This window comes from Apteryx mantelli, chromosome 18 (assembly GCF_036417845.1).
Source record: "Apteryx mantelli isolate bAptMan1 chromosome 18, bAptMan1.hap1, whole genome shotgun sequence".
In the NCBI taxonomy this organism is placed as follows: Eukaryota; Metazoa; Chordata; class Aves; order Apterygiformes; family Apterygidae; genus Apteryx; species Apteryx mantelli.
The window spans coordinates 4,659,005-4,684,702 of NC_089995.1; the positions used below are offsets into that span (position 1 = coordinate 4,659,005).

The 25,698-nt window shown below is 43.9% G+C and overlaps 2 protein-coding genes across 8 annotated transcripts in view; both read left to right on the forward strand.

Moving 5' to 3' along the window:
• The first annotated feature begins 400 nt into the window (after positions 1-400).
• Positions 401-13,158, forward strand: EDEM2 (ER degradation enhancing alpha-mannosidase like protein 2). 7 transcript variants are annotated; one of them, XM_067307466.1, is made up of 13 exons: positions 401-506; positions 589-699; positions 827-866; positions 1,301-1,406; positions 2,425-2,550; positions 3,246-3,457; positions 5,187-5,328; positions 5,457-5,581; positions 6,038-6,182; positions 7,336-7,457; positions 8,265-10,115; positions 10,703-11,601; positions 12,942-13,158. In XM_067307466.1, exons 1-11 carry the CDS (start codon positions 409-411, stop codon positions 8,754-8,756), a joined length of 1,719 nt encoding a protein of 572 aa, XP_067163567.1. In that variant the 5' UTR covers positions 401-408; the 3' UTR covers positions 8,757-10,115; positions 10,703-11,601; positions 12,942-13,158. The 7 variants fall into 7 exon arrangements, with proteins under 7 accessions (XP_067163567.1, XP_067163569.1, XP_067163564.1 ...); XM_067307468.1 differs by lacking the exon at positions 10,703-11,601 and having other exon boundaries at positions 8,265-8,941; positions 10,075-10,367; XM_067307463.1 differs by having other exon boundaries at positions 8,265-8,941; positions 10,075-10,115; positions 10,703-13,158.
• A 1,710-nt stretch (positions 13,159-14,868) lies between these two features.
• Positions 14,869-25,698, forward strand: part of TRPC4AP (transient receptor potential cation channel subfamily C member 4 associated protein) — a 35,655-nt gene continuing 24,825 nt past the window's right edge. Inside the window, exons 1-3 of the mRNA XM_067307963.1 lie at positions 14,869-15,018; positions 24,475-24,603; positions 24,848-24,964. Coding sequence (XP_067164064.1) covers positions 14,869-15,018; positions 24,475-24,603; positions 24,848-24,964 — 396 coding nt within the window. The remainder of the gene's footprint in view (positions 15,019-24,474; positions 24,604-24,847; positions 24,965-25,698) is intronic.

Below are 25,698 nucleotides of genomic sequence, written 5' to 3' on the forward strand. Positions count from 1 at the left end.
AGAGGCGGTGCGATCCAGGCCAGGCCAGGCCAGGCTAGGCCAGGCTGCGCGGCCGAGCCCGCCCCGCAGGGGACAGCCCCCCCCCAAGCCGGCGGGGCCCCGCAGCCCCGCTCTCCCCGGGCTCGGCTCGGCGCGGCCCATCCCCGGCGCGGCCCGACGCGGCCCGGCCCGGCCCGGCCCGGCCTCCCGCCGCCGCCGCCGCGCAGCGCCAAGGCCCCCGCGCCCGCCCGCCCCGGAAGGAGCCGCCCGGCGCCCCGGAAGGAGCCGCCCGGCGCCGGGCGCTTCCGGCGGGCGCCCCGTCGGAGTGCGCGTGCGCCAGCAGTCTCCGCCCCCTCCCATTGGCTGGCGCTCGGGGGCGGGGCGGTGGCGGCCTGTGGCGATCGCGCCTGCGCTGCGTGAGGCGGCGCCATGCTGCGCTCGCTGAGCTCCTTGCTGTGTCTCTGGGCGCTGCGCCTCCCGGCGGGCCCCGGCGCCGCCTCCCGGGGGCTCGACGTCGCGTCCTACAGGTGAGGCGGCCCCGGCGGCGGCGGCGGCGGCGCGGGCCCGGTGGCGGCGCGGGGCTGAGCGGGGCTGTGCCTTGTGCCGCAGGGAGCGGGTGCGCGCCATGTTCTACCACGCCTACGAGCACTACCTGGAGAGCGCCTTCCCCTACGACGAGCTGCGGCCGCTCACCTGCGACGGGCAGGACACCTGGGGCAGGTACGCGCCGCCCCGGCGGGTCTCCTGGCTGGGCCGGGCCGCGGGGCCGGGCCCGGGGCGCCGCCGCTGCTGCTGGGCCGCCCGCGGCGCCTTACCTCGCCTCACCTCGCCTTCTCTCCCCGCACAGCTTTTCCCTCACGCTGATCGACGCCCTGGACACCCTGCTAGTGAGTACGGTGTGCCCGCGCCCCCGGGCCCGGCTGTGCTGCTGCTCGCTGCAGCCTGGCTGTCGCACAGCTCAAGGCCGCGGCCCATCGCTGCTCTAACACCTGTTCTTTGTGCTGTAGTGACCGAAAGTCAATTATTAATTGACCAAAGAGGTTTTGCATTTCGCCTCACAGCAGCAGCAAGAGGCCGGTGGCCAGAGCTCCCTATCTCTGAGACCTTCTAGCTCTGGGATGAACATCTACAATGTGGGGAGAAAAGGGTTTGAAATGAGATGAGACTCTTGCCTTTTTAGTATCTTCTACAAATAACAATCTCACGAAACAGTAGAACAAAACAAAAATTGCCCCCTAACCCTGAGTCACACCTTTGTTTTTCCATGCCATCATCCTCTGAACTCTGAGATGTGTTTTCTGTTATCCTGCTCCCACTGCAGATCTTGGGAAACGTTTCTGAGTTCCAGAGAGTTGTCAATGTGCTGCAGGAAGGGGTGGATTTTGATATTGATGTCAATGCATCTGTCTTCGAAACTAACATTCGAGGTGAGGTGGGTTTTCTTCATGGTGCTGATGCTGGAACTCCTTTGCATACAAGTTTCTGAATTGTACACAGACATAATGCAAAGTAGCGATCAGAATGAATTTCTAATGCGTTGTAGCAGGACATGCGCACACAAAGAAAAAATCCAAAGCAAATATAACTTCCTTTTTCTCTTTGCACATCACCTTTCTGCTTCCTTCCTCTGTGTAAACGGAACAAGATGTGGCACTTTCGTTATTCTGGTGCCAGATTTTAAGCTTCGGACTAAATATTCTTTCCACTGAAATGAGATGGTACAAATAGAATCTACTGTTGTCCATCAAAATGACTTACTTTGTTTTTTTTATGTACGGTTTTGGAATAGCAATTAATAATCTCATGTTTTAGTGATTTAAAGTGAAACTTGTCTTTTTTCCATCCAACTAAAAGACACTGGCAGAGAATATAACTGTTAGTTATGCTTGTTTTGTTTCCCTTGTCAAATATTGCCGAGCCAGTTTCTGCAGCACTGTAATTTCTGTGTGTTTACGGAATCTTAACTCATACTTGTTATGTGACAGTAGACTAGCCTGTGAAAAGGTCTGATAACTCCCTGCCTCTGTCAGTCACTGAAATTCTTGCCTCTGTCACCTAGATGCTGCTTCTCCTAGGTATTTAAGCAGATATGCTATATTACTTTACAGAAACATAGTTTTAAGCTGTTTGGAAGAAATGAAGCATAATTTCTCTCTTAGAAGTTCCTGTTTGTTATGCCATTAGCTCTTTGGCTGTCTGCAGGGTAGCAGAGCAAGTAGGACCTGATGCTGCTAGTATAATGAAAGAAATCTATCTGACTACCCTTTGCAAACAGACAAAAACCAAACCGTTTCTCTTCTGTGGCACATTGTGTTAGGCTGTTAAAGATGAACCATCTCACTTTATTCCCCATGAGCGCAGCCTCTGTGTCATGAAAACATAGCACTAGTTTCAGATTTTATTCCTTCCCCACATCCTTTAATGGGCTTCTTATTCACCTCCCAGTGGTGGGTGGCCTCCTCTCCGCTCACTTGCTGTCGAAGAAGGCTGGTGTTGAAGTAGAAGTGGGATGGCCGTGCTCTGGACCTCTCCTGAGGATGGCGGAGGAAGCAGCTCGCAAACTCCTGCCTGGTGAGAACTTGGCTGTTTTGTGTTGCGTGTTGTAGTTTCTGAGGTAATTGGTGTGGTTGATAAAGATGATACTGCTTAATATTTAAAGTCATAAAGCAGTCCCACATTCCCTGGGCTCAAAGAAAGTTTAGTTTACAGGAAAACATTGTGTAAATGCATGATACCGGTTTTAAATACACTTGCAAAGCGTTGTATGCAAAGCACGTTAGTATGTTAATTGCTCGTGGAGGGCGGTTATATTTTATATAAATAAATAAAGTGAGCTGCTGCTAGGATGTGTGCTCTAATAGCATGACACTTTCATTGTTCAGTGCACGCGCTGGGCTACATTTGAGAATTATGTACTCGGTATTTGTACCTTGCTGGTGGGTGTGTATAGTTGTGTCTAGTTTCTAGACTGCCCTGCTTGTGCAGCAAACAAAGCAGGGATGCAGTCTGTTCTGGGGAAGGTGAGAGATCTGCGGTAGCTGTTCAGTACTCCGTGTGTAGTTTGTGGTACCTCTTCTCTGTCCCCTTACTGGAACACGCTACACTTTCATTTTGTTCTTTGCAATTGCTGGGATTGCTCCAGGCCCATGTCTTGCTGCTGTATGTGCAGTGAAATGTGAGGCACGGATTTGCTCAGCAGTCTGTTAAATGCTGTCAGAGAGCCCACAGTGAACACTCTCATTTGAACCAGAAACGTTACGTTTCAGCTTTTCAGACCCCGACTGGGATGCCTTATGGAACAGTGAACTTGCTGCATGGAGTAAACCCTGGCGAGACCCCAGTTACCTGTACTGCTGGAATTGGTACATTTATAGTGGAATTTGCCACTTTAAGCCACCTTACTGGTGATCCGGTGTTCGAGGATGTTGCCAGGAAGGCCCTGAAGGCACTGTGGAAAAATCGCTCGGATATTGGACTGGTGAGTGAGGAAACAAACTTTGAATTTGCTTGCTTGCTTTCTGTATAGTTATGTGGGATGCAGTTTAAGTGTAAACAAGTATAAGCAGAGTGAACATAGTACTAGATAAATGATCACAGTGCTAATAATTGTGCTGAAAATAGTGTGCTTGACATTGTTGCAGAACACCTGCAGCATCCCCATCTCTGCCTTTAGTGCCACAATCCAACATTACGCCATTGTTCTGCTCCACAGCAGATGTGGTGGGGAGACAAATGCCTTATACGAGATATTGCAGTTTTTCTAATGGCACCTGCACCAGATTAAATAGAAGGTTCATCTAATGTCTGGCCTGACAATGGCCTAAAGAAGAGAACAAGAATGCAACGAGCACGGGGATATTCCCAACCTCTACAGCTTTGACATTTTGGGGCTATCTAGAGCTAGAAATGGCGTCTCTGTTTTCACTGTTCTGATAAATTTTTCTTCATTTAATTTTTCTAGTTGCTTTTTGATCCTGTGTAAACTACAAGTGTGGCGCATGTGAAGCAGCAAAGATTTATTCATATGCTATATGAAGAAGTGTCTACTTTTGTTTGCTTTTGGATATGTTATTTTTACTTTATGCCCCTGATTCTTGTACTGGAGAAAACTGAGTAACCGTTTTTCATCTTTGCCAAGCCAGTCATGATTGTTTATTATATTCTCCATCAGCTGGGTCTCTTTCCAATCTTAAGAGTCCTAGGTTTGAAAGATCTATTTAAATATTAGAATGGCAGCTCTTTTATGCCTCTGACCATCCTTGACATCCTTCTTTGTATCTGTACCTCTTCATCCTGCTCTATCTTTTCTTAAAATGGGGATTAGGACCAGATACATAATATTCAAGATGTAGATTTTTACAGTAGCTTAATAGCATTTTGTTTTGGCCCTTATTCCTCTTCAAGTCATGATGCACTGGAGGTACTGTCTGTTGTTCTGCGTTCTTTCTGACTCGCTGCCTGGCCATAGGCATCTTTTCATCTTTTCCTTCTTGAAATGCTGTTTTTAATGTTGAAGTTTGACCTAATCCAAGGCAGGTTTTCTTTTCGTCTTTTGTTTCCACTTATCAGTCCGTTTGGATTTTTCACTTACATTTGGAGGATGCTCACGTGGAATAGAATATGGCACTGCTTTGTGTGTTTGCCATTGACACTTCTGTTTCATGCAGAACACTAGAAGCATCTGATGTTTAAATGCCCAGTTCATACATGGCTAGTTTTTAGGAAGCAATTGTGTGGCATATTTTAAAAAAACTGTAGTGAAAATCTAAATCTCTGCAAAACTGTTTCCCAGATCCGTTATGCCACAGCATAGAAGCCAGGTACCACGCAATTTTTTTCTTGTGTCCGAAGAATTTTAAAAATTAATTTAGTTTTCATTTAAAATTTAATTGCTCTACTCTGTTGCCCTTTTTTATGTGAGAAGTAACTCAACAAAGTTCTGTTTGTGGAATTGTAATGTATGAAAGTCCTAAGCAAAATGCTGCACAATTGTAGCATTTATATTGGAAGCACAAAATCTCTATGGTTTATACTACTCTGATGTTGATATATATGTCATCTTATAGTGGAGAAAATGGTGTTTGGTATGAACGTGTGAATATATTGTTCTGAAACTAGGCTGAGGGGTTTTTCTTTTTTTAATATCTAGTAGATGATCTTTGATTCTACTCTAATTCCCTCTTTCCTCCTTCCCCGACTTCTTCCAGGTTGGTAACCACATTGATGTGATAACTGCCAAATGGGTTGCTCAAGATGCTGGCATTGGGGCTGGAGTAGACTCCTACTTTGAATACCTTGTTAAAGGAGCCATTCTCCTGCAGGACAAGGAGCTGATGTCCATGTTCCTAGGTGAGTAGTTCATTTTCTGTGTGATGGGTCCCAAGAATACATCCTTGATTGCACCTGTAAAAACTTTGCGTGTGGGACTGTAGGAGGATAAGATATTGGATTACCTACTCTTCTGCGTTTCTTCATAGAATATAACAAAGCTATTAAAAATTACACAAAGTTTGATGACTGGTACCTCTGGGTTCAGATGTACAAAGGAACAGTGTCCATGCCTGTTTTTCAGTCTCTGGAGGCCTACTGGCCAGGCCTACAGGTAAGTGCTGTCATACCAGTAGCATACAGTAATTATTTTTATCTGTCTTGGGTCCATCTTTAATACAGAACACTTACAAATATAATCCTCACTTCTTCTGGTTAGTCTGAGCCTGTGGAAGAATAGATGTTGACTTCATCTGTGTTCTATAGAAAAGTCTCTTGTTAAGCATGATAGGCGAACAGTTTTATTGTAACAAACTAAGTAGCAAAGAGACTTCATATTATTTCAGGCATGCAGAACATGATCCAACAGAAAAGCAGCAGCTAGCTTCTCTTCAGTCCTACCTATTCTTAAGGCATCCTGTCTAAATACTAGTTACGTGATTCAGACTTGCTGAACAACCCATTTCTGTCACCATCTCTTGCTTTGAGTGTAGGAGTGTTATTTAGTCAATTCCTATGCTGTTTCTTTTCCAGCTGAATGTTGCTTTGCTAACTGTTTCTTCTTTCTCAGAGCCTAATTGGAGATGTAGATAATGCCATGCGAACCTTCCTCAACTATTACACTGTTTGGAAGCAGTTTGGTGGACTGCCCGAGTTCTACAACATTCCCCAGGGCTATACAGTGGAGAAGAGAGAAGGATATCCGCTCAGGCCTGGTATGCAGAAATAAAATAAGCAGCATTTGGAGTTCTGCTTTTGTTCTGGTAGTGAGATCAAATGTTGACAATACCTACCCTCCAAAGATCCTTCCCGAGTTTTGCTTTGACTTAGTTCTTGCGTGCATCTTATCAGTGATTTCCATGCTCAAAACCACACATTTTGATATCTGCCATTCCCAAAAGGCAGGGCTACCTTATAAAGGATCCAGACCATAGTGTTACTGTTATAAAGGGGGCCTGTTGATGAACTGGGTTCACAGTGTAGGATTTGATATGTTTAAGTGTTTGAATTCAGAACATCCCATGTTAGAGAATCTAAGTCAGTGCAAAATGTTAATGTGACCACTTGTGTCCTTTAAATTTGGGAAGTGAAAGTGAGTATGAATAGACTGCTCCAGCTCTGATTGAAGTTCCTCAAATAAACTAATTCTAGTAACACTGCTGAAGTTCAGCAGATGAGAGGATTGTATGTTGGCTGTGATGCTGCAATGGAATGATTTATATTTTTCCTGTTCTATACAATTCTGACAGTTTTATTTATTTATTTATTTCACACTTGATTATATTTGTAAATGAGCATAAATTGAGTTCCTTTCAGTTTGAATGTTCAGGTGTCATCCACATTGGACACTTCTACCAAAAATTCTCAGCAGCATTATCTTTAAAATGTATTATATCATCAAAAAAACCTGTTTCTTTAATGAGTAAGGAAAATATAGTGCATATATTCTCCATGTAGAGTAACTCCATAACACCTGTTTTTGCAGTGTTTTAGATACCCCTGTTTCAGTGGTTTACCGTACTATTTAAAAATGATTTTGGAGGGTTTGAATCTTTTATATGTAATTTTGTCTAGAAGCACTTTTTTTTTTTTTTCATCTTAAACAATTTTAAATCCTTTCCTTTCTCTCCCTTTCTCCTCCCTGAATGTGGGAAGGGACTATTTTTGAGTCTTACCTGAGTTAATGGAATCTGGTTAGAGTGAGTTTCCTTTGTAGCAAGTCCTCAGTAAAAGAAGGTATCTCTGTACTTCCTCTGCCAGAGGAAGTACAAAACAGGCCACTTACCTGACCATCTTAAAATAATATTGTTAAATCAGTACAAGGAACATCTTGTCTTGATTTTTATGCTTGCAACTGCATTTTTGCAGAGCTGATTGAGAGTGCAATGTATCTGTACCGTGCTACACGAGATCCCACCCTCTTAGAATTGGGAAGAGACGCAGTGGAGTCTATTGAGAAAATCAGCAAGGTGGATTGTGGATTTGCAACAGTAAGTGTGGCTGCTAAAAATCAGCTTTTAGCTAGAAAGCCTTCTCATGAATGATGTTTTGCTATTGAATCGATATATATCTTAAGTTGAAACACGACTTCTTTTTCAAATAAACACCTTGTATTTCTCTAAAGCTGATCTGGTAATGCTGGTCATGTTTCTGGGAGTAACTTCCCTCTTAGCCTGCAAATTGTGTCAAATTTTGTCATTAGCAGATGCACCGGAGTCCAAAACATGGGAAAGCATCAGAAGCTTCTCCAGCCTCTTGTTTCTTGGTAGATACTAGATGTCCCAAGTTGGCAGGAAGGCTCATATGCTCTTTAAAAATTGAGGTGTTTTCTGCCTATCAGTTGTGCAGTTCTGCTTTCCCTTTATGCCTTGAAAATCTGATCAAACACAAGAGAATTGCAGTGAGTGATTTCCCCAAAATCTGTTAATAAAAGATTTCAAATATGCTATCAAGCTCTGTTATACAAAAAAAATGCTTATAAATATTGGGAACTAGGCCTTGTGATTGGGGAAGTAGATAAGAGCCTTGGGATTTTTTTTAGGCAGGGAAATGTAGGAAATGCATTTCTCCTGATTGTTAGTTTCCTGTTCCTTATCATTAGTCTATGCTAACTCAAAGCATCTGAGAACTAGTTGAAATGCTTTCATACAATCATTTAAAATATGAGATGGATTGCTATCATATTCTGCTGTTTAAATTATATGAATTGCAAGCTGGTTTTACTTTCCCCCAAAGTTCATGACTTCTTATGCCTTAATTCAGTATAAGTGTAATTCACTGGATTTCTTCTCTTGCAGATCAAAGACTTGAGAGATCACAGACTGGATAATCGCATGGAATCCTTCTTTTTGGCTGAAACAGTGAAATACTTGTATCTGCTGTTTGACCCAGACAACTTTATTCACAATGATGGGTCAATCTTTGATGTGGTGGTCACACCATACGGGGAATGCATCTTGAATGCTGGAGGATACATCTTCAACACTGAAGCTCATCCTATAGACCCTGCTGCGCTGCATTGCTGTAGGAAGCAGAAGGAAGAGCAGTGGGAGGTGGAAGACTTGATGCGAGAATTTTACTCATTGAAGAGAAACAAGAAATTCACTTTAAAAAGAGCTTCAGACCATGGTGAAGGGGAAAGTGTGCAAGACTCTGTAGATGCCTCTTCAGAGAATGGCAGAGAGAAAAGAAACTCTAAGAAGAATGCACACTCCCTTCTGAGTTGCCCCAGTCAATCCTTTAACTCCAAACTTGCAGTACTGGGACAGGTCTTCCTAGACAACACCTGATTCTGTTCTTATTATCAGTTTAAATTATTGAACTTGATTCAGATTCTGGGAATATATTTTTATAGTTTCATAATGGAAAAAGTCATACCTCACAATGTGAATTCTGTTATGAAGTAAAACAGCCTCTCACTAGTCTACTACTGCTGGTTCGTAATACATGTTTCTGATGATCAGCTGTTAATGCTGTAAGTTGCTAATCTCAAACCAATTGTTTGCTTGAAAAGCAAATATGTGTTCAGAAAGAAAAAGTCTACAGTTTGAGATGTACCTTATTTATTTTTTTGTGAGTTTGTTTTGAAGTTTTCCAGGCTTATGCAGAGTCCACAGCTTACCTTGCTCCATAAAAGTGAACCTTAGCTGTTCCCTGCCTTTAGGGAAAAAGCATTGGATTGCTAGCTCTAGTTTCCCTTCTGAGACTACAGGTCTCCTCTGTGACCTCCTCCACCTTTGTCATCGGCCTCCGTATGAATACATGGTTAGCCTGAGAGATTTATGATCAGTCAAGAAAACCTTTTTGGTTCATGAGATGCAGGCTGAGATTTGTAGCTCTAGTATGGGGAAGGGTGTCTGTCAAGCATCAAGGGATGGCATGGGAGAAGGAAAGGGCTTGACCTAGAGGATTGCTCAGTTCCTTTGTGTGTAGAATCAGTGTGGATCAATACCATCTGCCTGAAGTCGGTTCAGTAAGTGTCCAGGTAATGTCATCTGGAAACTGAGGTGGAACATGTACTAGCAAAAGTTTGATTGTTCCATCCCTGCGGTGGAGTTCTGTTTGTTCTCTCAGAATCTGACGTACTTCTCCTATGAAATTTCCTCTTTCCTTCCTCTCCTAAACTTCCCTTTGAGGCCTCACTTGCATAACTCTACATTGGCCCCCCCAGTCAGTAAAGTTGGCCTCAGGATGGACTGCCTGAGCGCTCTGTGTGGCAGGCATGTGGCATGCATGTGTGGCTAGGTTGGAAAGGGACTTGCTTCAGACTGAAATGCCACTCTCCTTTGCTGCAGAAGACAGCTGAACTGCAGTTTGTAAGCTGCTTCCTGCAGCAGGAAGCGGGAGAACTCCCTAGGATCTTTCCTCTAATGGAAACCAAGTTACATTTCCCTTTTTTTGTTTTTTCTCAACAAGTGAAATGTTCTGTTTGTACCTCTGTTAATGAAACCTCTTGGTGGTGTTCAGTTGACTTGACAAATGCAAAGCTTTGTATGTGTTCTTATTAGTGTCCATTTTAAACAGGTGCATGCAGTGACTAGAAGGGGAGAAATCTGTAGTGTTTACAGAGTTGGTACTAAGAAGACTTTTGTTTGTTTTTGTTTTAAGGCAGAAAAATGATTGACTTCCTTCTTCAAACCTGCTGAAAGGTGAGCAGTCTGGAACAAGCACAAGAAAGTCATAATCAATGGCAGAGGCTCCAAATTGGCAGTTTGAAGTGTATGTTTGGACACCAGAAAGATGGTGTCTACAGGCCTATATAGAAGCTTATGTATAGATTTCCAGCTAAAATCAGCCAGAAGAGTCTTGTCTCCCCATGTGTGGCCAGCCACTGCTGCCTTATTGCCATATATAACATAGCTGTTCTCTAGTGACTTTAAAGTGCACCACTGGCAGCACAGGTATGTTGATGGTTTGGGTGTGCCTCTAACACTGTTTTGGGTGCCAGCTAACACTGCTTTGGGTTTGCGTCTAATGCTATGGTCCTCCTGTGTATTTTGCCTGCTACGATGATGTCAGTCTGGCATCTAGTGTATGGCTCTATGAGTGTTGCAGCCTTGTCTTGCACTCTGTGTTGTGACTATCTTGAATATCTGAGTATCTTGATGCAACTGTTGCTGGCAGATATTGAGTGGAGTCTCCTAGAATTGAGGCATTGTTAGAAAAAGCAGAGTTTTTGCTAGTGACTCCTCATTATAACCATAAGGTTATGTTTTGTTTTGTTTTGTTTTTCCAGCTTTTCATACCTCATGCTATTCACTGTCCAGTTTGTAGAGCAACAAAATATGGGTGTTCACCAGCGGCTTCACAGGGTACTCGGTCTGGGTAATCAGCATTGCCTCACGCACGCACTAGAGGGAAATGAAGGACTTGCGGGATAGGCTGCAGATTGCCAACACAGTAGATCTCTGCTAACCAAAGCATTTTGGTATCCTCACATGAGTGGCTCCAGTAGCAGAACTGAGGGGTAGTAGCCTTAGACAGTAAGATCTTTCCTCAGCTCAGTTGGAGCTTAAAAAAGGTGTTTGTCCAGAGCTACTGTTTTACTGTGAGTGATTAGACTGGATCATGGTAGGTGTTATGGGATGAGTCAAATTAAGGTCGTCTTGACAACTGTTATTCTTGGCCTGCTACAACATTTGAGAGTGACTTCCAGCTTACGAAGACTTGCTTTAACAAAAAGATCTTTGATGTAATTTCTTAGGATCCTTAGTAATTTTTTTTTTTTTTAATGGAAAGTTCTGTGACTTGGGCTTGCTGCTGGAGGGCAAACAGCATGCTTAAACCCTAGTGACCTGTGTACAAGTTACATTATTTCATAGACAGCATGATGAAGGACAGATGTTTGGGAAGCCCTTTCTAAGGAATGGTAGGATGAAACGATGGTGCCTGTCTGTCCCATTAGAGATCAGATTCCATTCCATATATGTCCAAGTTAAGAGATTTTACTCTTAGTGAGAACTTGATGAATCCAGAATTACTATCACAAATCAGTTGAGAAAATAAATTTAAAATTTATTGTCTTCTACTGCCTCTTCTCCCAGGAGCCTCATAATGAAGGACATCTGTGGGAAGAGACTGTGGGTCTATTTTGGTATATTCCAGCTGGAGGGAGAGCTCCAGTCAAGCAATATGGTGAGCACTTGGTCATGTTAATAGAATGTGGAGGAGTTTTGTCAGGAATCCAAAATGAGATGCATGTGAAGCACAGATGGGTAGTGGCAATTTTGGACGGTTTCCAAATGAGGCAGATCAGAACTCAAAAGGTCCCACCTACAGTACATACTTGTGACATCTGTCAAAGGCTTGAAGCAAATTGTGGAGTTGGTAGAGTTGTGAAAGATAGCACAGAAACCAAATTTAGCATTTGTTGCTGAAGCCACCCTTGTAATTGTTTTATCTTTTCTCTGCTGTAAGCAGCATAAGAGGGGGAAAAAAAAAACAACATGTAACTTGAGGCCAGATTTTTGGGGGTTTTTTGTATGCTTCAAAGGTAATTGTTTAGACTTGGAGTGTCTTGGAGAGGCTGTAGATGTGGCTAGATTGATGAAAGGTCAGATGAACATCTTGTGAATTACTATTTTAGTAGAACTAGCCAAAGAGAAGTTGCAGGAGAATGAGTAAGACCTTCACATGAATTCCTGGCAAAAACACCTTTGCCAAAAAAGCTTGGGAGGGAAGGGGAGCAGCAAGAAAGTGGACTGAGAGCAGCCTTTTGCATCTGTGAGGCAGCGTGAGTGTGTTAAGTGAAGATTGCCATGTTTGCCTTTCTTCAAATGCAGTATTTAATCTTTTGTGAGCAGCAAGTCATCCATTAGCAGATCGTGATTTTTACAAATAAGTGATCAACAGCAGGCCTCTGCATTATTCATCGTGGTGAGCAGTGACATAAGATGTGACACTGTGAAGCTTCTAAATACATCTCCTGGATCCCATCACCTGACATGTGAGGGATACAAATGGTTAGGCAGTGCTCCTAAGTGACATGTTAATCTCTAGTGTCTCTAATAGTTTCTGTCTATCATTCTTTGTACAGCAAAGACAAGTAGAACAGAATATAAACTAAGGTCTGCATTCAGAACTGTCATGATTTTGGTATCCCGCTCTTATGCTGCATTCCTTGCTGTCTCACCACGAACTGCAGCTGGGCTGCTCTGTTGGGCAGATGACAGCAGTTCTAAATGTCTAGACGAGGCTGCAGCAAGTGAGGGAGAAGGGCAGCCACCAATGATGGTTCTTGGTCTTTGGGGGCCATCATCGCTTCTCAGCTCACTTGGAGCTGCCACCCATGTACTCGAGAAATCCTTCCCAAGGATGTGTGTGTCATGTTTGCCCTCACAGCGTGCTGTGTGCCTCCTTTGGCTTGGGTTCTTTAACCCTGTGGGGTATTTGTGATGTCTTGCTGTGGTGTGGAGAATAGCACCTGCCTTGGTAGGTTGCATAAATCCAACCTTTTCCCTTTTTCCCATGGGCAGGAGCAGTTTCGTCATGAAAGCCTATTCTGTGGTCTAGCCTCTTCACACAGTCGTGAATTGTGCTTTCATGGATTATTCTATTTGATTCAAGAAGCTTTTTGGATGCTGCACTATGAATTTTAGTTTTGTCCACAAGTTTCTGAACTGCTCACCTCAGCCAGCAGTAGTAAAGCACATGTTGATATTTTAAAGGAAATAAACATATTATTTTAATGTGCCCAGGCTGTTTTCAGTCTTGTTTGATTCATTAATAATGACTATTCTCCATGTGCCTGCACAATAAGGATTTTAGATTATGTAATAAAGAAATTTATCAAGGCAGGACACTTAGGAATTGCAGCTAATTGTTCTAGGATTCCAGCTGAAGTAACAGATTTGTAGTGTTTTGGGCTGCTGTGGTGAAACGGGTGTTGATTTCCATCTGTTCTGATTGTTCTGGGCGTTATGCAGAACAAGATGTAAGGAGGGGGTCTGATAGGCAGCCTGCAAGCCACAAGACAGGGAAGGTCTTTTGAGGTCAGACTCATTACGTTAACTGAATAAATAAGTTATCCGCAAATGGAGTTCCCTGATGTTATTCATGGTGTGGTTGTTTGGTGCCTGCAATGGTCGTCTGAAGGATGCGAGACTGATGGACTCAGCTATGTGTACAGCCCTGGGCAGCAGGATCTTTTACCACAAGGCTGCCTGATACTTGATTTGTAAGAACAAGATCCACACTGAGTAGTGCCACCAGGCTTACTAAATGTCGTTTGAGCTTAATGCTGAGTGTAATAAATCCTGCCAGGCCTGTGGAGGAAGAGAGGTGTATCTGCTAAGTTTAGAAGACTAGTGGAGAATTCTGGCCAGTAAAGTCGTAGTGACAGATAAACCAGAGGAGACGGTGCAGGCGGGGTTATCTAGCATCCCTTGACAGCTTCTGCCTCATGCCAAGTGGCTGTGTCCCTGCTCCTGCGGCACAGTTGGCAGAAGGGAACGTGTGCCCTTGCCTCAGCTGACCACCTGCTCTTTACGATGCTGGGCTTTGAGCCAAGATATCTGAGGTGAAGGCACCTGTGCCCTTCTGCTGGCGCCGCGGTGAGGACAGTGGTCACAAAAGGAGGGGCAGGAGCGTGGCACAGCCTGAACCAGGCCGCAGCCTTGCGTGAAGACGGGTCTCCACGGCCTTAACCGTCCCAAGAAAAGCGCTGCGGGAGGAAGCCTGTGACAGCTGGAGTAGGACGGCCGGGTCTCCAGCTGGGAGGCCTGCGCCCCGTCCGCTCTGAAGTAACCTACAGCCGGCTTCCCCGCTGGCTTCCCCGCGGGGCCGTGGCAGAAGCAGCGCCACCAGCCTCCCCGGGCTCGTTTGCGCCATCTGTCACTCTGCGTAACGGGGTTTCACAGTTCCTTCCCCTTCGAGGGCTCAGGACTGCTGCCGCAGGACAACACATAGCGACATCAAGTAAGGAGTTTGTGCAGGGGCAGCTGTCCCTCGTGCAAGCCCCCTTCCGCAAAAGCTGGCGGAGAGCGAGGCACCGGGCTGTACGTAGGGAGCTGCAGGAGGGAGCCGTGAGCGCGGGGGGAGGGGGGGGGGCGCTGGGGCTCCGCTACGTGGCGCCGCCCCGGGCGCGGTTGCTCCCGCCGCCGCAGCGGCTGCAGGCCTCGCCCCGTCCCCCTCCTTCCCGCCATGCTCCGCGGGCCGGAGCCACCACCCCCCTCCCGGCCGCGGCGGTCTGCTCTGCGCATGCGCGCCGCCCGGCGGCTGGACTACGCTTCCCAGCGGCCCCCGGGCGGGCAGGCCGCGTGCTGGCGTCGCCTTCCGGCGGGCGGCGCAGCGCGCGCGGGGCCCGGCGGGGGGCGCTGCGGCGAGGCCCTCGCGCCGCTCCGCTGAGGGCGCCGGGGGGAGGGGGCGCTTCCTGTTTGTCTCCGTCCAGCGGCAGGAGCGGCCATGGCGGCGGCGGCAGCGGCGGCGGCGGCGGCGGGGGGCCCCGGGCCCGGCGGCGGCGGCCGGCGCGGAGCCCGCAGGGCGGCCACCAACATCCTGGCGCAGCTCCGGCACGGGCAGCTCAGCGGCCGGGGCCTCACGCGGGGGGCGCAGGTACCGGGGCCGCGCCGAGAGGGGGCGGGCCGGGGCCGCGGCGGGGGAGGCCGCTCCGGGGCGGCGGGGCCGGGGCCCCTCGTGGCGCGGGCAGGGCCCTGACCTGGCGCTGCGGAGACGGGCCCGGGCGAGCCGGCCGAGGCCTGCCCCGCGCCTGCCGCCGGCCTGGGGGCGGGCTTGCGGGGCCGCCTCGCCGCCCGGCCCGCTCCGCTCCTCTCCTCTCCTCTCCGCTCCGGCGGGATTGCGAGCGGCTGTTTCTCGGCGCCCCGGCGGAGCCCGGCCGGCCGAGCAGTGCCTGCCGCCGAGTCCGTGTGCCGTGGTAGCAGCTGGCGAGGCGGCCTCTGGCTCCGGACCTGAGCGCTCCCCGAGCTCCCCGTTCTTCCCTGCCAGCCCGGTTTCGGTCCAGGCGCTGCAGCGATGGGCCTGCAGCCTCCCGGGAGGAGAAGAATGCCTCTGTGCCTTCGTGCTCGCTTTCCCTCTTTCCTGTCGTCCGTCTCTCTGTAGAAAGACTGTGGGAGCAGGGCAAGCGTTTGCTGTGCTGTAGAAGAGCCGTCCTCCGGCGTTGCTTTGGCTGGTGGTAGGGATTGTGGGCTCGCTCTCCTGCAAAGAAAGGAAGCTCCACCTGGAACTGGAACTGAACCCAGCATCAAAATTTAAGCGTACTTGATTGACAAATACAACCTTACAGCATTATGGCTCAGGAGACCTTTAGCTCTGAAATGGAGTAGGTTTTCTGGTGATGGTTTTCCACAAAACTGTTCCAGCTCCATCCAAAATCGTCATCTTTCCCAGTTGATGACGTTGGGAAATACTGAGAAGTGAAATCGACTTGTTAACCTAGATTCTTGCCTGTAGTGTGTGTTTGTGTTGGCTTTCTGAGAAGCTGCTCGTGGATACCTGACTGCTAATTATTTTTTATGAAGAATAAGTGGCACTTATTTTACAGATTAAATATAAAATGGTGCAAAGACTTGAATACTAGAAAGGGGATAAAGGACTTGCATTTACACAGTGATTTGTTGAGCTTAAGTATCTTTAAAGGATTGAGATAGAATAACAAGCAGGATTTCTCTGAGGTTTCTGCAGTGATTTTTATTAGTATAAGGAGCAGAGTATTTTCCTTGTGATTAACAAGGATTCAGAGCTATTACTAAGAGAAGATGTGTTCACCTAAATAAATGTTTATAATTCTGTAGATTAGGTAGGTAAAAGAGCAGGAAATCACATTGCTCGCTCAAATACCAGTTTAGTTCTTACTTTTAAAAAAAGCAAATCATCTGCATGACCTTAACCCTGATATAGTCTATTTTAAAATAAGCTATTTCTGTAGAGTTGTTTTAGGAGTGTTATTTCATAGGGCATATAGACACAATGGTACCTTGTTTCACTAACTCCCCTGTCCACCTCCACACACTCGCCTCCGCTTTCTCCCATAACCGTAGTGATTTAAGTCAGAAAAGCCTGTAACAATAGACTGTGCACCAGTGTGATCTATTAGGATGGGATGGAGACTGTGGGCTTCGGTTTGCTTGAGAAGTGCAGTGTTACTGTATTTTTATTTGGAGCTTTTATGGCTTGTTTGAAACAACTGAAGGAGAAAATGACTGTTCTTGTGCAGTAACCAAGGAAACTTCTGCCCATTACATCCTCTTTCTTGTAATGCCTGGGTTTAGGGTTTGGGGTTTTTGTTTGTTTTTGTTTAATGTATTTCAATACCACTATGCTGCAAGGAGAGATTTAAAGCTTGGACACCTAGACTTCCCAGTGCTTCGTAAGTGCATAGGAACACGTCATTAAATTACTTGCACCGAGGAAAAAAATAACTCCTTGGCTGGTTTTGAACTTTGTAAAAGAGCATCTCTGGAATTTAGCAGCAGATTAAGGGTATTTGGGAATTCTGTACTCGACTCCAGTATGTATTTGTGAGTCTCTTTACTTGGAGATGGGACATATGAGACATTGGAGCAAATAAGTGTGCTGAACCATTGTGTCCAGAAGTTGATAAACGTTGCTGAAGTGAATAGTGTGTTTTAGAAGCTGTGATTTGTCTTATTCTGTAAATAAGTTCAGTGAAAAGTTTACTGGGGGCAATGTTCACTGTTTTGAAATATATTCGTGTACTTTTACCTTGAAGTGGTTTTTTTTTGTTTTTGTTCTTAATTGTACAAGATCAAAATATAAAAGGCTATGATGTAATTTTAAAGAAATCCAAGACCGTTCCGGATATTTTTTATTTAATTTCTATTTTTATCAGAATGGCTATAATTTTCCTGCAGTTGACTCCTCAGTAGCAGCATGGTAGCCCTTTCATAAGAGGCTCGACTCATTTTACTCCTGAAATACCTGAAAGCATATCAACTTTCCAAGCTGCTGTGTTGGGGTCTGACAGAACAAGTCAGAGGAATGTTCTCCCAGCTCTTTCTTCCTGTTCTTTGTAAGGAAGCTTTGGGTCAAGTGCCACGTGGACTGCATCTCTGACATCCTACCTACAAAGAGAAGAAACCCTTTTCAAGGTCTTAACAAAGAGGAGTCTTTCCAAATCTCTCTGAATTATGGTGCGTGCCATCTGAGTAGTGTTATTGCACAGTATTGTCGCTGTACTTCAGTATCTGATCTCTGGGAGACAGCTAGTACTCTTCTGTGGGCAACCGTGGCATTTGTTATTAAATGAAGTTCTAATCGCTTTTTTCAAGATGATCTCAAAATCCATTTTTGTATAAGGAAAGCAGGGGCTCATTCTTGAATTGGTGAGAATAATTTTTCACAGATCTGCATCTGAAAGTTCACTCATCTGATCTTAGCAGGACATATAAAAATATTTTTGACAACAACAGCCACCTGAATATCTGGCAGTTTTGAGGCCAGCTAGATCTCTAAAATCTGGATGTTTGTCATGGGTTCTTGCTGTACTCACCTAGCAGCAGCCACAGCTGTTTTGCCAGTTGTTCTGTTTGCCTTATTATTAATAATTACAAGATCGATAGGTAAAATAGATGTTAATAGATATCTTCATTATCTATTAATATATCCATTTTAGCCCTATTGTTGGCATGAGCTGCTACCCTGCATACAAGCATCAACTATTAGTATCAGATTACACAACCTTGTATCGAGGTTTGCCCTAGTACTGAGTACAGATCACGTGAAAAGGTGGTTTTGGATATTGGTAAACTAGAAGCAGAGCAACTTTCCAGAAATGACACACATTTGGTAATGATGAAAGATACTGCTTGCTAACTGGCTGATTTGTGTTCCCTTTCCTGGCACAGTTTTCTCGTATGCACACAGACATTGTAAATGAGACTTGATGGGGTTTGCTCTGCAGTTCCATGAAGGTAAAGAAACATTTTGGTGCAGCCTCGCAAGTTCAAAACAGGATCTCATCCTCTTAGCAAGAGGACACACACTTTATCTGGTGCAAGCCAACTGTTAAAAGTATGTATATAGTGTGAAACCGGAAGATATTTAGGTATAACTGCGTGAATCCTTGTAGACAGAATTGTAATAATGGATTAGCCAGTGATTTGTTGACAAACTAGTGTTTTGATTCTGGTGTGGTCCCAAGAGCAGATCGTTAGCACTAGTCTCACACTCTCACAAGATTGCCAAGGTTTAGCTGAAACAATCAGACTGGAAAAAAAAAAGCAGTCCATTTTTCCAGCTGTATTTCATGATCTGTTATTCCTAGGAATAAATGCTACCCTGAGCAGTATAGTCCATGTCTACTCTGAAAAACCTCTCTGTGAAAGGAAAGCATTTTCTGCCTCAAACATCCGAATTTCCAGGTTTTACCATTACAGATTATCAGTAGGTTATAATAGTTTTCCTTCTAGCTTTTAGGAAATATTTTGTTTTCCAAGCAATATTGTTTTCTCCTTAAAACAAAAAACATTCATGTGAATATAATCCACTTTAGTAGCCATAATTGTATTGGTCTTAGCAGGCTTGTGCCTCTTCAGTCGAGGACAGCTAGCTAGTATCAGAAAGCCTGGGCATCCTACTTAGGTAACTGGGAGCAGAGCTCTGTCAGGCCCTAGAAATGCTAAAAAGTGCTAGTGCTAGACTCCGGTGGTCTTTATTTTGCTTGACTGAAGGTGAGCTGGAAAAAAACCTGTTGTAGATGTGATGGCTTCTTACCTCTGCTTTTTCTAAGATATGCCTACAAATTTTACTTTTCTTCAAAATGAATAGTAAAGGAAACTTTTTAGGCAGTTCTGAGAAAAGAGGAATCACTGATGAGTTAATATAATTTTATATATTAGTTAATTTCTTTTTCTCTAAGCATAAGATTGCCAAAGCAAGCATCAGGAGCCTATCCTATAAATTCTGTTGTGGTTTCCTTGATGCTGAAGAACTACTGGTGTGATCTGCTTTGGAGTTGTTCTGCTCTCAGAAACACTGGATTTTCTTGAGACCTAGTCTTTATCTGGACAGACTAGCTCTTCCTCCAGTGCTGGTGGGTAGAGCAGTTGTTTGGGAATTGTGGCAATGGTTAACCGCTAAAAAGGAAATACAAAGCAAAATGCTCAAATGCTAGAGCATTTGGCTGTTTGTAACCCTGAAAACTAGTGTGACATGGTAGGAGATTCCAAAGTGTAACCTGTAAAGGGAATTTGTAATTAAGGTCGTCTCTGACACAATTAGCTTATCAGAGAGACTCCAGTGACTACGAGTCCAGTTGTCAGGATCACAGTGAATGTTTGAGTTTTCAGAGAAGGCAGAACCATCAGCAGCTCCGCTCCTGGAGAAGCCTGACTGGGTGGTTGTCAGCCAGCAGAGTTTTGGAGATGTAGATTAGAGACCTGGATAGAAGCTAATGCGGGTTGTGTCCTAGGAAGCCGTGTCTCTTGGTTGGGGATGAAACTCTGCTTTCTGGTCGGCAGGAGAAAGAACGACAGGCTCAATCCAAACTTGTAGGGAATAGAGAAATAATAGTAATGAGAAAGTTGCCTCACACTTGAGGGATCTAGCAGTTCAGGTCTCCCTTACAGGGAGAAAGGGCTGGCGGGAGATGTTCCCAGATGGACTTCTCCCCAGCTTAATATCACCTGTACATGGTAATATTATTCAGAGCTGCTTATTCAAAGCTACATGTAAAAGACTCAGTTGATAAGTGGCAACACTTCCACAGTTGCAAAGTAGCAGTTCACTGCTTCTCCCTTAAAACACCTTTCAGAATCACTTTATAGTCCTGCGGTTTCCTGTAATCTGCTGTTGTGCTAAAAAGATAATTCTGGGGGCTTTTGCCTTAGCTGTAGGCTTTTCTGTGAAAAGTTGTGTGAGGAAACAGAACTTAGCCGGACTGATGCGCATTCATTATTGACTGAAAAGGAGAATAGAAAAATGAACTGAGATTACTGGGGAACACCCCAAAATACTGAATAATCATTCTGTTGGTGTGTCAAAGACTAATTTTCTTAGAAACAGTAATAACTTAGGAAGTAAGTATTTATTTGCACAAACATTACAGTTTCTTGTTTTAAAGGTGCAGGCTAAAAGGCTTGAAGGAAAGGATATGGAAGGGCTTTGGTTTTATTAAAAGTATGTAGAGAGAACATGTGTTTGCATCTGTTCCTTGAGAACCATAATCCTGTGCCTCTCTTTTTTTCTTCTTAAACTTTTAGAACCTTTGAATATATACTTGAAAAGTGGTTGTGAAAAATATTGAGAATGGAAACTCAGTTTTTTCTTAAAGGGCTTCTACTCTTAGCTTAACGCAACAGAAAACTTGCATTAAAAAAAAATTGCAGATGATGTGTCTTAGTTGTAAAGCCTATCACAAAATGAATCCTGTAGTGGTGTAAAGGATGCTTGGGAACTGAGTTCATGTTTTTGCTTTTTGAAAGATCAACTTCTCAGAAAACACCACGTTAAAGTGCTCTCCTATAGCGAGCAGTGAGAGAGACTTGGGAGACTTTAAAGAGAAAAGCACTGTGTCTGCTCTATGTTGGATGGGTTTGATGACACATTTTAGCTCTGTATTTTAATCCTCTCAAAATTCTTTGCCCTTCCAGCAAAACCATGCTGACACAGCTTCAATAGCACAATTGGAGGAGGGGGAGATGACTAATATCTGGTTAGGCTTGACTGGTGAACAGCATTCAATAAACTGCGAATGTAAAATTGGCATTAATACAGACCTTTTTGGACCATGTATTAGGTAGTTTGAGAGCTCTGTGCTTGGAGTTGAGCTAGTGCGTGCCTTCTTGTTTCAGAGTATAACATGTTCAGGGGAGCCATAACATGCCATCCCCAACGTTTCTTGGTTTATGATTCAAAACTTGGAATGGTTAAGGCAGACTTCTGAGAAATGACTGTGCGATGTCTCGCTCTTTGTACCAGGTCAGTTAACTAGGTGGTAGGGAAATTTTGCTACTTCTTTAGTTTTCCCGGTAATTGGTACTTACTCCTTTCTCTTCTCTTTCTAATGCGAGTAAAGGATGACAGTTCGTAATCCCTACAGCCATCGCTTAGGCAGACCCTTTGTTTTACTTGATGCCATTTCCAGCTGAACTTCTACAACCTCCCCTTCTTGTTAGATAGTGTGTTAAATCCTCGTTAGATAGTGTCTTAAATCCAGAGGTTTTATCCAGAGCCATTCAGTAAGTGAAGAGAAGTCCCGAGAAATTGGTGTTGGATTGGACTTGTCTCACTTGGGTGAGACAAACTAAATAAATGTTGGAGAAGGGAGGGGGCCCCCAAAGGCCCAGTGCTAATTTTGATGACTGTTCACTAATGTCTACTTAAAAAGAGCAAGAAAGGAATTAACTTTGCTTATATATGAAATCTATTAACTAGCTGCTATTACAGAAATCACGAGATGCGGATTTAAACCCAAAATGGTTGCAAAGAAAGACAGCTCTATAGAATTTAATTGGATTTGAATCCCTCGACAGAATCCAAAATCTTGTGTTGGCAAATACCACCCCCACCACAGTGGAAATATTCAGAGCCAGGGTAGCCTCATAAATACAGAATAGGGACCGCAAACTAGAGCTAGTAATGAAACCAAAGGCAATGTGTTAAATTGAGAGAGAGAGAGAACCTTTTTTGAAAGCAGTTGCAAGAAGATGAGAGCAAGGAAGCATTTGCTTCAGTCTTTCAGAATTTGAGTTCTGAAAGTTTTCTGCAGATCAGGACAAGTGACATCTCAGAGCTTGAGGAAGGGACAGGAAGATCTGTTAGTATAGAAATGAGAACGGAGGTGGATCCTGTCCCAACCCAAAAAGTGTAGGTATGATTAACAAATGCAACATTAAGCCCAAACAAGGTTTTAACAGCGATTAAGAGCATTTGGTTTTATTGGAGAGCACTTGGGTACTGAATTCTGAGCTGTGCTGCTGGAATCTCAGATTGCAGTCCATGCACGTCATCTTTGCATGTGGTATCTTTCACATCAGTTGGAACAGGAGAGTTGGACTCTTTCCCTGGCATTTTGCTGTGCGTTCTTTGCACTTTACCCAGCAATTAATCTTGTTCCTCCTGCAGCTCGAGGGGTTCTCTACCCCTCCCGCACCGGAGATGGCGTAGTGGTAGAGTTCCTCTTGCTTTTTTATGTGCTGCATATTATAGGGAGAAGTAGACATTTCTGACTTTAAAGGAACTGTTCCATTACTCGCAGTCCAAACGATGAGAAGCCATTTTGACTTTCTGGTTTTGTTCTGGTATTTCCTACAAGGATAGTCTCCTTAGAAAGAATTCTGTGTCATTCGCCAGCAATGTTGGTTGATTACTCTTACTCAGAAGCAGGAAATTGGAAAAAAGTTTAAAATTAGGGAAGTTGTCCGAAGTTTGTTCATACTGCCTCCGGTCGCTCCTTGCAGTAAGGAAAACTGATACTTCAGAGCCTTGAAGTTTTTAGTTAAATGCAGATCTTTTGAACAGCTGTGGGTATTTCATGAGGAAAGGAGCCCTACGTATCTCAGAAGCTGGGAAGAAGAGAGAGGACTCAGGAGCTAATATGGCCAGCCTGAGTTTTTTATGTGCGAGCCTCCGTGTTCTGACCATCCTGTATGCAGTCTTACAGCCAGAGAGAAAGAGTTAAATTCTCGGTCAGCAATTGAAGTATATTTGCATATAATTGTCTAATCAGGAATTGAATGACCCTTTGGAATTGTACACTGCTGCATAGCTGAGAAGGATGCCTTGGTTGTAACAATAAGAAACAAGATTTCCTGGATGTTAACTATTAACAATGAGCGTTTAAGCAGACTGCAAAGGAAACAATGCAAGTTAACCAGAAAAGATTAGGGGAGTGATTGATACAGGATGAGAGCAGCTTAGTCTGGGAGTAAGAGAAAATCCACAAATTCTAACTTGAATTGCAGTCTTGCTACAGACTCTTTTTTTTTTTGAGGGCATACAAAAGCTTTGCTAAAACCCGCCAGAAATCTTGCTAGCTGTAATTATTGTCACCTTACCTTTCCATACAAGGATAAATCCCCATTTCAGCCTTGATCTAGGTACCTTTGATGAAGATGCAGTGAGCAAGAGGAGGGTTAAATTTTGGTCACCTTTAAGTAGATGATGAACTTTATTGAAGAGCTCCTCCTTTACAGCATCTGCTGGAAGCAACCTGGAAATGTTCAGGTTTCAGAATACCCGTCAGGGATTCTTGGACACTCTAAGCAGAGTATTCAATAGTCCTTTGCTGCTACTTGATTTTTTTCAAATATGAAATATTGTGGTTAATAGAAGGTTTTTATATTTTGGAGAGGAGGAGAAGAACTGGAGAAAGTCTGCAAAAACTTTTTTGCAGGTGCTAAATTTGGTGTGGGAGTGTGTGTGCATGTGTGTGAGTGTGATTGCGATTGCAGGCAACTTCCCAGATAATAATGCCAGTGTTCTTTTCCTACTGGTTTAGTTGTCAGTCTCCATATATAACCGGCCAAGACTACGGAGGAAATTTGCACTGTGTTGTTGACATGTTCATCTGAAGCATCTTGTAAATCTTAGTGGTTTGGGCCTCTGCTAAGACTAGTAACAGTTTCGGGGACTTGGCTGAGAAAATGTTCATTACTGGTTGCATGTAGCAAAGTAATGAAGTCTTTCTGTCTTCAATATTCTCTCTACTTTAGGCTAGTGTAATTTTTGATAGCATCAGTCAGCGTCAGTAAATCATAGTTTTACTGATGAAAGTGTTTAGAGATTAATGTCCCATTAAAAATATATGGTCAGTATAAAAATATGGAATGAGATTAAGTACTCTAAATGATACCTCTGCTTTGAGAGCTGTCCTGATTAAGATGCTTTGTCCATCTGTAAGATTATGCAGCTACCAGTCCTGGATAAATTGCCCCATGGAAAAAGGTACTGGATTTTATAATGGTACTGTCTGCAATAAACTGTTTTTTCATGGTATTCTAATACTGATATTTTGAGGAGTTGATGATTTATGAGTTTGTATTCTTGAGTGTGAAACATTAGGCACTAGCATGTTGTATTCTTTTGTTGCAGATCACAGAGGCCTTGTTAAAGGAAAGAGATAAACAAGCAAAATGGAATGGGATTCCCTTATTATTGCAAAAGTTGTATGAGCAAAGCCACCCAAACAGCGACTTCTCCCAGTGCCAAAGCATCCTTAAGGTACTGTGTACACTGTTCTTGCTGGAAGCAAAGGGTTTTGTTGTTACTTTCTGTATAGGTTGATGTGATCATATTCTAACTGAAATTTTTGAAACTGCATGACAGTATCTGTGAATTGGATGTAGGTAAAAGCTGGGAATGTATGTAATTGATTAGTCACTAGGTCACATGAATAGTCTGAGACAGTTGCGTATATACTGAGGAACAGTTTTCTTTTTGAAACTTGTGTTTTTACTACATGCAGGAAATTTCTCCGCTTCTTTCAATGGAAGCCATGGCATTTGTCACAGAAGATAGAAAAGCTGCTCAAGAATCCACTTTCCCAAACACGTACACATTTGACTTATTTGGAGGAGTTGATGTAAGTGTGTCCTCCCTCTCCCCCCGCAAGATACCTAAAAAGTTTCTGCATTATAGTTATACCATTGAGCAATCTGTAAAGAAGGGGTTTGAAACTCTTGAAGCTTCAAAATACAAGTTACAAATTTGTTTTACTGATTTGATGTTATCTATTACAAATGGGCATACTTCTGTTAATCAAAATGTGGAAAAGGTATATTTTTCAAGATATTACATTATCGAAAGCAAGATGCTTTTTTTTTTTTTTTTTTTTCCCCCTGTAAAATACAAAAGACCTGGTTGTTTCTTCGTGTAGTCTGCTTGTAACCTAAAAGTGAGATGTCTGGTTTCTCAGTGAAAACAGCTTCACATGATTTCTAGCTGGGTGGTTAAATACTAGATGCACTACAAGAGCACTGAGGATTTCACTTCCACAGAAGGATTTGTGTTTTTTAAGCAAGCTAACGCAGCAAGGTGTTCTCTTAGCAAGGCTGTGTTCATTGTTGGCATGCACTACTACCTTATCTATGGAAGTGTTTTTAAACAACTGCTAGGTTTATATGCTGACATTCTAGCAATTTTTGTTTGTTTTAATTCTACATTACACAAATACACAAGTTAGCTCAATTTTATGATGGCAGGCCCTGGGATCTTGACTTCCATTAGAAATATGATTTGTGTTTTTTAATGGACTAATTGGCTAATTCCTTTTGTCCAACTATACATAAGTCTCTTCCCTACTTCCGTCTCGTGGCA